The sequence below is a fragment of the Octodon degus genome, unplaced genomic scaffold, assembly GCF_000260255.1.
Source record: "Octodon degus isolate 3935 unplaced genomic scaffold, OctDeg1.0 scaffold00076, whole genome shotgun sequence".
Lineage (NCBI taxonomy): Eukaryota > Metazoa > Chordata > Mammalia > Rodentia > Octodontidae > Octodon > Octodon degus.
In genome coordinates this window covers 936,445-946,887 of record NW_004524652.1, presented here as the reverse complement: position 1 = coordinate 946,887, position 10,443 = coordinate 936,445, and the positions used below count along the sequence as shown (strand labels likewise).

Genomic DNA, 10,443 nt, shown 5'->3' with positions numbered 1-10,443 from the left:
GGTGGGGGCGCCCAGCTGCAGGGCCACAGCCCGGGCGCCTTCCCCAGGCCCTGGGTGGGTGGGGGCGCCCAGCTGCAGGGCCACAGCCCGGGCGCCCTCCCTCAGGTTGGTCAGGCTGGGCGAGGGGCTCCCAGGGCCGGGCTCCGTGGTGTGTGAGGCTGCCTTTCTCCCACAGATGAGTTCTTCCACCACCCTTTCCTGGACACCAGCACCTCCATTAAGAAGTGTGAGTTGGGGCAGGAGGAAGATGGGCCTTGCCTACTGCCGTTGGCTGAGGCACCTCCTGCTGGGTGGAAGTGACCTGGTGTGGAGGTTTGGGTTTGGGGTGATGCCACTTGGTGCTTGGCACTGGCGCCTGACTAGGTGATGACTGCCAGGGCTCTGAGGGCCAGTGTGGTCAGGGTCAGCTCATGGCTGGCGGGGGCGCGTGCTTAGCCCCATCTGGTCCACCTAGAGCGCTGGGAGCTGTCACGGGTGATGCTTGAGGGCACCTACCTTGGGAAGTGGCCACCTCCAGTGGCTTTCTCGGCAGCTGCCACCTATGGCACGAGGCTGACACGTCCCGTGGCCTGCCCTTCTGTAGCTCCGCCCGTGCCTGTGCCCTCTTACCCCAGCTCCGGGTCGGGTAGCAGCTCCAGCAGCAGCTCCACCTCACACCTGGCTTCCCCTCCGGTAAGGCCAGGTCTTGGCCCTTGGGCTGGGCATGGTGGCCCCAGGGGAGTTCTGCAGAGAGCCCGTCTTACTGTGAGCACTGGGTTCTGCCACCCTCTAGTCTCTGGGGGAGATGGCACCGCTGCAGAAGACACTGACCTCCCCAGCTGATGCCTTCTTGCACGGCTCTCGGGATTCGGGCGGCAGCAGCAAGGACTCCTGTGACACTGACGACTTTGTCATGGTCCCTGCTCAGTTCCCAGGTCAGGGCAGCAGGAAGTGTGGTCCCTCTCGGGAGGCAGGCTACCCACCCCCTTCTGCCACGGCCCTGCCTCCACTGTGCTGTCCCTGGGCCCTGAGGACAGGGCCTACCTGATTCCCTTCCTGATTCAGCTTGGTCCACGGTGTCCATGGCCTCATATCTCTAGATAGGGCCTGCCCTGCCACAGCTCCAAGGTGGAGAGGGACAGCCAGTGGGAGCTGGCCTTATGGGGTAGGCTCCCGGGGTGGGGGCTTGTCTCCCTGCTGCCCTGGAGCTGGTGAGGACAAGTGAAGGGGGTGTCCCAGCAGAGAGCTGCGGAGTGTGGCCGTGTGTTCAGGTCATTTTCCTTTGGGAGCCCCATCTGGGAAGTGCAGGTGGAACTCAGGCCTGCAGTCCTGTGGCACAGTGGGCTCTGGAGGGCGCGGTCACCTGGCCAGATTTCGTATCTCCACAGGTGACCTGGTGGCTGAGGGGGCCTGTGCCAAGCCCCCGCCTGATAGCCTGCTCTGTAGTGGGTGAGCATCAAGGGCTTTCAGGGCAGCTGGTGCGCCCCTGCCTGGGGAGGTGAGGAAGGGCTGGTACCCCAGGGCAACGTCTGTCCCCTCTACCTGCAGGAGTTCACTGGTGGCCTCTGCAGGGCTGGAGAGCCATGGTCGGACACCGTCCCCTTCCCCACCCTGCAGTAGCTCCCCCAGCCCCTCAGGGTAAGCAGGGTATGGCTGCTGGGTGGGCAGGCGGGCATCCTGTGGGTAGTGCCCTTTCTAGTACATACATGTGGGTGGTCCCATGGAGTTCTCCTGTCTGCACCCTGAGGTGTGGTGGGGACACCTGGAGGTGTTGACATAACACGCCCTGGGTGCCTCCTCCTCTGGGGCTCCTGTGAGCCTTCGTCTTCCCCTGCAGCCGGGCTGGCACCTTTTCCAGCAGCAGGTATGGCGCGTCTGTCCCCATCCCCGTCCCCACTCAGGTGCACAACTACCAGCGCATTGAGCAGAACCTGCAGCTGCCCAGCCAGCACCACACCCCCCGGTGAGTGCCCTGGTCTGGCACAGCCAGCTCTCAGGCTCCCAGCCGTGTGGGGAGCGCCCAAAGGCACCCTGTGGCCCTCACTTGGTGTGGCCTGGGTCCTAAGGCCTCACACTGCCTGCCTTGTCTACAGGTCCTCTGCCAGCCGCAGGTCGGGAGGCACCAGCCCCCTGGGCTTTGCCCGGGCCAGCCCATCACCCCCATCCCATGCTGATGGCACTATCCTTGCCAGGAAGTTGTCTCTGGGTGGGGGCCGACCCTACACACCATCCCCACAGGGTGAGTGCAGTTTCAGGTCTGGAGGGTGGGATGGGCACTGCAGATCTCTGTGTCTGCCGACTCTGACCCTGGAACCTGCTCTCCCAGTCGGAACCATCCCTGAGCGGCCTGGCTGGAACAGGGCACCCTCCCCACAGGGAGCCGAGGTGCGGGCTAGCAGGTCACCACGACCAGGTAGGTGCTGCTGTGTTAGGGTGTCTTGGCTGGAAGGGTATGGGGCTCCCGAGCCCCAAGCAGGATGATGGTGGTCTGGTGGCCCCGTCTGTTCCCCAGAAGCCTGGTGATAAACCTGTCCTGTTCCCAGGCTCCTCTGTGCCTGAGCACTCCCCCCGCACTCCGGGTCTGGGCTGCCGCCTGCACAGCGCCCCCAACCTGTCGGACCTGCATGTCGTCCGCCCCAAGCTGCCCAAGCCCCCGACGGACCCCTTGGGAACTGCCTTCAGCCCCCCACAGCCTGGCCCCTGCCCAGCTGCCCCTGTGCTGCAGTCTTGCCGGCCCCTGCGTGGCTCACCCAAGCTTCCGGACTTCCTGCAGCGGAACCCCCTGCCCCCCATCCTGGGCTCCCCCACCAAGGTAAAGCTCTTGGGAGCCCCAAGCCCCTAGAGGGGACCAGATCATGCTTCTTGCTGCCTGTTTGGACCTCATTCCTAGCATGGCTGTGGCCCATAGGTCCCAGCGTATGGCCATGGGCTGTAGGTCTGGCTCCCTGGGGATGGTATCAGGATGGGTTCCCTGGCCAGTCCTCCATGCTGAGGCCCACAGGCCACCCTTTTGAGACTGTCCTTGTGGCATGTGGCATTGGTGTGGGACTTTTCCTTTCTAAGGTTGTTGGAAGCCAGGCTGCCACCTTGTGGGCAGCCACATTTCCTTGTCCCCAGAGCAGTCCCCAGACCCACCCCTGTCCCGTGTGAGGGTGTCAGCAACATGCACATAGGCTTCGGCAATTTGGGTGTCGCTCCCCCCGCTTCCAGGCCATGCCCACCTTCGACTTCCCCAAGGTCCCTAGCTCCCCGAACCTGTTGGCTCTGCTGGCTCGGCAGGGTGTGGTGGTGACACCCCCCCGGAACCGGACACTGCCTGACTTCTCGGAGGTGGGGCCCTTCCAGGGACAGCAGCTGGGCTCTGGCCTAAGGCCAGAGGACACCAGGGGCCCCTTTGGCCGGTGAGTGGGACAGGCGGGAGGTGGGCGGCAGGTCTTGTTCTGTAGCTACCGGTGGTTCTGGGGAGCTGGCCCACAGCTAGCTGGCTCTTGTGCTTGCTGGAGGCGAGCTGAGATGGGGTGTCAGTGGAGAGCCGAGGTCTGGTACTGAAGTGCCATTCTTCCCCTAGGTCGTTCAGCACCAGCCGCCTCACTGACCTGCTCCTCAAGGCTGCATTTGGGCCGCAGGCCTCAGACTCGGGCAGCTCGGACAGCCTGCAGGAAAAGCCCATGGAGATCGGTGCGCCAGGGCTGGCTGGGGCAGCTGTGTGTGGTCAGCCCCGAGCAGACCCTGACCCTCCCTCTCTCTCCCAGGACCCTCTGCTGCCTTTGGGGGAAACCTGCACCCAGGAGCCCGTGCTGGAGGTGCCAGCAGCCCTGCCCCTGTGGTGTTCACAGTGGGCTCGCCCCCTAGTGGAACTACACCACCCCTGGGGCCCCGTGCTCGGGTGTTTTCAGGTGAGGCTGGGCCAGGCGTCCGCAGTTGCTCCCAGGCTTGAGAAGGATAAAAACCCTGTGCCAGTCGGGCAGTGGGGGATCCCTGCAATGATTCAGGGACAGAGGTCTCCCTGGGATATAAGCCCCTGTGCAAGATGCCAGCCTCTTTGTCTCACTGGCCTGAAAGCCTGTACTTTGTTGGCCAGGCCCTTGGTTCAGGCACACTGAGCTTCTTGTGTGCAGGGCTGGATGGGGCTAGGGACCTGGTCTTTGTGGTCTTACCAAAAGGTAAACTGAGGCAAGAGTAAGCTTTGGAGTCCAGGGCTGCTCTCCATGTGAGGGAGGGGTGTAGGCAGGACCCCTCATCACTGTCTCCCACAGTGGGCTCTGCTGGCTCTTCCTCTGCCCGCCACCTAATGCCTGGGGCCTGTGGCGAGGCTGCCCCCGAATTCACTGCCCCAGGCCACTGCTGCAGCACTGGTGACCCCCTGTCTGCCCACCTGGATGGGGCTATAACCTTTGAAGCCCCTGACCTCCCCGAGGAGACCCTTATGGAGGTGAGGCTGGCCTGGGGGTGGTAAAGGGCAAGGATCCCTGGGCTGGGAGCTCCTAAGGTCGCCTGCCACCCACCCCAACACCTGCCTCTGCGCCCCAGCAAGAACACACGGAGATCCTGCACAGCCTGCGCTTCACGCTGGTGTTTGTGCAGCACGTGCTGGAGATCGCGGCCCTGAAGGGCAGTGCCAGCGAGGCGACCGTGGGCGCAGAGTACCAGCTGCAGGAGAGCATGGTGGCTGACCAGATCAGCCTGCTGAGCCGCGAGTGGGGGTACGTGTCCCTGGGGTTGGGCCTGCCAGGTAGGCACCACCTCCTGACCTCTACCACCCTCCCTGCAGTTTTGCAGAGCAGCTGGTGCTGTACCTAAAGGTGGCTGAGCTGCTGTCCTCAGGCCTGCAGACGGCCATTGACCAGATCCGGGCTGGCAAGCTGTGCCTGTCGTCCACTGTGAAGCAGGGTGAGGGCTGCAGGGGAGCTGCAGGGCCATGGGGCGCAGCGTAGGGCCCTCGGCGGGACGCCGAGCCGGGCCCACTAGACAAGGAGCTAACTGAGCCCTCCCACAGTGGTGCGCAAGCTGAACGAGCTGTATAAGGCCAGTGTGACGTCCTGCCAGGGCCTGAGCCTGCGGCTGCAGCGCTTCTTCCTGGACAAGCAGCGGCTGCTGGGCGGCATCCACAGCGTCACCGCCGAAAGGCTCATCCTCAGCCACGCTGTGCAGATGGTACTGGGGGAGCCACAGGCAGGGTCCTCCCACACATGGCTGGTAGACTGTCACCCCAGCCAAGCTGACGGCAGCTTCCAGACCTCCGGGACCAGCCAGGCCTGGAGATAGTTGGCATACAGCAGTAGGTCCCGGGTGGACAGAAGCCCGGGCATCAGCTGCCCACAGCCCTGCCCTGGCCCCTGTGCAGCTGTGACACTGCCTGAGTTCTGAGTGGGTCTCTGTCGTACAGCCAGCTCTGTCCCTCCACCTGGGGTGTGCCAGCTGTTTCTGATCCAGCCTGGGCTGTGCAGGCCAGTGACCCTGGCACCTGCACACCTGTCCTTGCACAGGCACAGTGGTGCCACCAGGGCTGCCCATTGTGGCTGTCAGCCCTTGCCACACTCAGCTCTGCCCTGTCTGCAGGTGCAGTCGGCTGCCCTGGATGAGATGTTCCAGCACCACGAGGGCTGCGTGCCACGCTACCACAAGGCCCTGCTGCTCCTGGAGGGGCTGCAGCACATGCTCACGGACCAGGCCGACATCGAGAACATCACCAAATGTGAGTTCCTCTTGCTGGGCCTGTGGGGGTGAGGTGGTCCTCCCCACCTCCAGCCCACACACCTTTTTCCCACAGGCAAGCTGTGCATCGAGCGGAGACTCTCAGCGCTGCTCTCTGGTGTCTGTGCCTGACGGGTTGCTGGTGAGCCCTGCAGGGGGCTCCACGCGCTGCTGGATGGTGGCCGGCCTGCCAGCCTTGGCCCTGATCCCTGGTGCTGAGCAGCTGCCTGGGTCCTGGTGGGGCCGTCGCAGGCGGCACCACGTCCTGCGTGCTGGTTTCTTCCTGCTGTGGGCTGCGCTGCATCCTCTCGGGCGCTTCCCACTTGTGCTGGTGCTGGGAGCTGGTGAGCAGGCGTGCAGCCGCACTGCCGCCCCTGTGCCCAGGGCAATGCTGAAGACAGGCGGGCCCTGGGCTGGTGTCGCTGACTCTAAGCCAAAGCGAACTCTTCCGGGTCACTGCCCATGGCTCCCAAGAAGGGGCATGACCTCGGGCCCACAGCCCTCTGGGAACCTGTCCCCTTGACCCCCACTCAGCTTTGTAAATCACCAAGCACTTTATGCAGACAGAACCCAGCCTCAGTGCCGTCCCCATACAAGCGACGGGGAGCTGTCTCCTCTCAGTTGTACATGTTCACGTGTGTATACCTGTACATAGCCCTGTGTGTACATGTGTACATACATGTGTATACCTATACAGAGCCCCCGTGTCCATGTGTACATACATGTATACCTATACAGAGACCCATGTGTGTGCCTCTGGGGGCATCAGTGTGGCTTCTGTGTCCACAGGAGCAGTGGCCCTTGTATTTAATGTTTTCCTAGGGACGGTGAAACACCTGTGCTTTCTAGACTCAGAACAGATGTAACTTTTCACTCTTCTAAAAATGTGTCTTATTTTTCTGCAGCTCATTCTTTTAGAAGCAACCCTTTAGGTGTTTCATGTTGCTTGGGAGGGTGGGATGGTTGGGGCAGGCCTGGACTCAGCTGTGTGTGCTGGACAGTGGCAGCAGGAGGCTCCAGTCTGGTTGCATGTATGAGGCCTGCCACCTGGAGAGAGAGAGTGAGTGTGTGTGTGTGTGTGTGTGTGTGTCCGTGTCCAAGTACTGGCTGCCCCATGCCCTGCAGGTCGGGCCATGCTGTTGCCTTCCCCAGCTAGACAAGATAGGCAGGTCAGGGTGGGTTTTCTGTGCAACAAGGAAATACCCATAATGCAGAATGCATTGAGCTTTGCCGTTCTTGTGCCAGGCGGCCACCAAGGCCACAGATTTCATCTGAGGTGGGCATATGCTGGGTACCCTGGTCCATAACCCAGCATAGCCCTGCCCAGACCTACTTGAATGTATCCACAAATTCCTGCAGGAGGGCATATGGGTCTGCGGTGCCCATGAGCCGACCCAAAGATCATATGCCACACAGAACACGTGTTTTCTTTGTGATACTTGAAGTAGTGCCACTGAGCTGGGATACAACACAGGTCCCTGGAGGGTCTGCTCTGCGACTCACCCTGCTGCATGTGACCTTCATATTTATTACTTTGTGGCTGATAGACACCTGGGCTATGGGAGACTGCAGGAAGCACCTGTCCCCTGACGTCCCGGTGGCTGCTGGATGTGTGGTGGCTGTGTTGGGAGCAGCTCCTGCTGTTCACAATCAAGTTCAGCTGTCGCGACTGCATTCTGTGTGAATCCCCATCCTGTTGTGTGACGCGGGAATAAACCTTTGGAATTGTTGACTGTGTTGCAGCTCGTCCTGGTTGGCCTGCCCCTACCCTTGCCGTCCTGTGCCCTCTCTCTGCCTAGGTCTGGACACAGCAGCTGGCGGCCCCGCAGCATCATGGAACCCTTGCATCCCCACTGTGGCCATGGCGGCCGGCCCAGCGCTAGCACTGAGCAAACCCCAGAGTGACAGCTGGGGCTTCGTGAGGAGGGGCAGTTGGTATTCATTAATGTGCTCTAGTCCAGCATACAGCCCTGGGCCAACAGGGACCGGCTGAAAGGGCAGGCAGTGCCACAGCCACCTGCTTGAGGCCTGAACTCAAGAGCTTCCACTGTACTGGCTCTAAACTCGTCCCGCCTCAGCCCTGCAGTGCTGGCCTCAGCCACACCGCCTGCTTGCTTCTCAGCGATGCTGTGGGGGCAGGAGGAGGGTCCCAAGAACTCCCACGTCCCTCACAAGTCAGTCTGGCCATTTGCAGGGCATATGCGGTGTCCTCTGGTAGCGGGATCCTTGTCTCCATTGCCACCTTTGCTTCTGAAGACTCCAGGCCTCTGTCCTGTGTTGCCTGCCTGCAAATCCCCAGGCCCAAGGTTCCCCCACCTCTGCCTTAGGAGTAGCTGGGGTGGGGCTGCGGAGATAGCTCAGTGGAATAAGCATTTGCCTGGCAAGTGCAAGGACCTGAGTTCAATCCCCGGTTCTGCCAAAAAAAAAAAAAAAGCTGGGGTGACAGGCACTGCCTCAAGACCACCTTGGTCTAAGTCCTCTGACACTTAACAAGTGATCTGATTGTGACTGCCTTCACCTGCTTTTGTTTGCTTCTCGTGTGATGGGTCTGAACCCAATGCTTTCCCACTGAGTTACATCCCCACTCCTTTGTGTTTTGGCAGAGGATCTCACTATGTTGCCACATTCCCCAGCTGGGCTAAAACGTTTGGTTTCTTCTGTCTTAGCCTCTCCGGGAGGCTTAAGCCACTAGCACTAGGCTGATTTGCATTTTTATTGTATTGCACAGCTTGTGTTTTTAAACTAATATTTTTATTTAAAAGATAATTTTAAAAAAAATTTTCCTTTATTTTTTTCATGGTCAGCTCAGCCTGCCCTGGGGTCAGGGCTGGCAAGGCATGTGGTGCTGGGGTTGAACTGAGTCCCCTGCATGCTTGCCTAAGCAGGCACTTTAGGCCACTGAGCTACCTTGCCAGCCCGAGATAAGACTAATGCTAAATTAGAAGATGAAAAAATGAAATGACTGGAAAGGCCAAACTTAAAACTTCCTGCAGGGCAAGAACTTGAGAAGAGTACACGGAGGGGCTGGCTCCACACTGAGTGCCAGAGCACGTGGTGTGGTCTCAGCAGCTGGGGCCGTCCCCAAAGTGGGGTCTCACTCGTGGCACTCCGTGCTGCCTTAGCAGACCATGCCTTACAGCAGTTCTAGGTCTTACTGAGCACTTGAACGAGAAGTGCAGAGAACCCCAGCTTTTCTCCCACTGGCCTCCTGGCGGCCAACGCGTGTGTCGGCTGTGGTATGCTTGCCCTGGGGTTTGCACAGTCACTGGTTTTCACAGGTGTGTGGTGACGTGTGTAGTGCCTGCTCACACCTCCCCAGCCCTGGCAGCCAGCTGCAGTGGCTCACTGGTTCCAAACGACAGTCCTTTAAGCATCACTCACCTCTAGGCACATGCTGCTGGGCAGGTGTGACGAGGTGGGGCTCAGGCAGGAGGGGCAGCCTGTTCTGAGCCCTTGGATGCTGCCTCAGTCTTCCCTCATTGAGACAAGGTGGGGCAGCATGCTGGCAGGGTGGCTTGATGTTCTTTGATCTTTCACCCAGCAAGCCTAGCCCTGGCCCTGTGGCCTGTTAGCTGCATAGCATTCTGACTCCTGGCTCCTGACTTGTCCCCACCACTCTTCCATTATGGGGCAGGCAGCCTTGTGGCTTCTCTAATTGCAGACCCCGGGTGGATGCCCAGCTGCAAGCATCTACCCACAGCTGGTTTACACTCTCCTGCCCCAGTGCCTTTGCAGTGCCTGCCCACAGCCTGGAACAAGCTTACCCCTACTGCCACAATTCCAGACTGGTGAGGTGTGAGACTTCACAGAGCAGGAGGAGAAAAGAGGGTTGAAGGGAGATGTAAAGATGGACGTGGAGAGGTAAAGGACCGCAGAATGAGGATGCTGTCAGACGCGGGCCCAGCCGGGAGCAAGGACAGCCTGCAGCAGAGCCCCACGCGCCTGCTTGTCTGGACTCGGGCGTCCTGGGGTTTGAGAGTGAAAGTAATGCAGCCAGCTTCCCACGGGAGAAAATCTCTCCCGCGAGCCAGAGACGCTGGGCGAGGAGTCATGTGTCGTCGGTTGTGCCATCCCTGCTGGAGCGAGGAGCTGGCAGAGGCAGTGGGTGGCAGTGGGGGTCCGCGGTGCAGCTCGGTGTGGCAGCGCTTGCCGGGCAGGACCAGGCCCCGGTGTACTGCGAATTTGGCCGCCGCCCAGGGTGAGTCACTGCTCCGCTGCCTCTGTTTTGGGTCGGCACAGGACTGCACGGCGGTTCCCAAGTGCGCAGCTAGCCGCCACCGCCTGTCCGGAGCACACGTTGGGTCCCCGGCCCCCAGCGAAGGGTTCGAGGATGGCGCGCGTGCTCGCTGACCGGACAAAGGGGTCAGCCTGAGGCCTCGGGTGCTGCAGCCCAGTCACCGCTGGAGGCGCCGGCGTCACCGAGGCTCCCCGGCGCCCTAGCCGTGCGCGGCTGCGCGGCTCGAGGGAAGCGCCACCCTCCCCCGGACGTTTGTCCGCTCCCGGCCGCCGTCCGGTGCGCGCGCGGCCGCGCTGCCCTCGCCCACGTGGTCGGTCTCGCGTGCGTCCGCCGCGCCGTGGGGGGTGGGCAGGCGCAGCCCTCGGGTCCCTGCGAGGCGGGAGCCCGACTCCCGAGCGCAGCGCCCGGGGCGGGCAAGGGGAAGGGCCGAGGAGGCGGAGGCCAGGTCGCCGGGGCCTGGCCGCGTCCGCACCCGCCGCACATGGGCGTTCCCTGCCTGCAGGCCGCGCTGCGCAGAGCCTGGGCCCTGGGAC

General features: G+C 61.7%; 2 protein-coding genes across 6 annotated transcripts in view; both read left to right on the top strand.

Annotated features, from left to right (window-relative positions):
• Ulk1 (unc-51 like autophagy activating kinase 1) overlaps window positions 1-7,405 on the top strand; it is a 17,192-nt gene extending 9,787 nt beyond the window's left edge. Inside the window, exons 11-28 of one of the 5 annotated variants that reach the window (XM_023720505.1) lie at window positions 176-226; window positions 584-672; window positions 773-914; window positions 1,368-1,428; window positions 1,528-1,617; window positions 1,817-1,942; window positions 2,073-2,218; window positions 2,306-2,392; window positions 2,523-2,791; window positions 3,190-3,380; window positions 3,548-3,657; window positions 3,732-3,875; window positions 4,236-4,411; window positions 4,510-4,682; window positions 4,751-4,869; window positions 4,976-5,133; window positions 5,539-5,674; window positions 5,750-7,405. In XM_023720505.1, coding sequence (XP_023576273.1) covers window positions 176-226; window positions 584-672; window positions 773-914; window positions 1,368-1,428; window positions 1,528-1,617; window positions 1,817-1,942; window positions 2,073-2,218; window positions 2,306-2,392; window positions 2,523-2,791; window positions 3,190-3,380; window positions 3,548-3,657; window positions 3,732-3,875; window positions 4,236-4,411; window positions 4,510-4,682; window positions 4,751-4,869; window positions 4,976-5,133; window positions 5,539-5,674; window positions 5,750-5,805 — 2,324 coding nt within the window. In that variant the 3' untranslated portion in view covers window positions 5,806-7,405. Of the gene's footprint in view, window positions 1-175; window positions 227-583; window positions 673-772; window positions 915-1,250; window positions 1,429-1,527; window positions 1,618-1,816; window positions 1,943-2,072; window positions 2,393-2,522; window positions 2,792-3,189; window positions 3,381-3,547; window positions 3,658-3,731; window positions 3,876-4,235; window positions 4,412-4,509; window positions 4,683-4,750; window positions 4,870-4,975; window positions 5,134-5,538; window positions 5,675-5,727 lie in introns of all 5 variants that reach the window. The other 4 variants (XM_023720503.1, XM_023720502.1, XM_023720504.1 and 1 more) reach the window with 4 other exon arrangements.
• Window positions 7,406-10,198: 2,793 nt separating this feature from the next.
• Window positions 10,199-10,443, top strand: part of Pus1 (pseudouridylate synthase 1) — a 7,484-nt gene continuing 7,239 nt past the window's right edge. The window contains exon 1 of the mRNA XM_004635954.2: window positions 10,199-10,231. The gene's annotated coding sequence lies outside the window, so the exon portion shown is untranslated. The remainder of the gene's footprint in view (window positions 10,232-10,443) is intronic.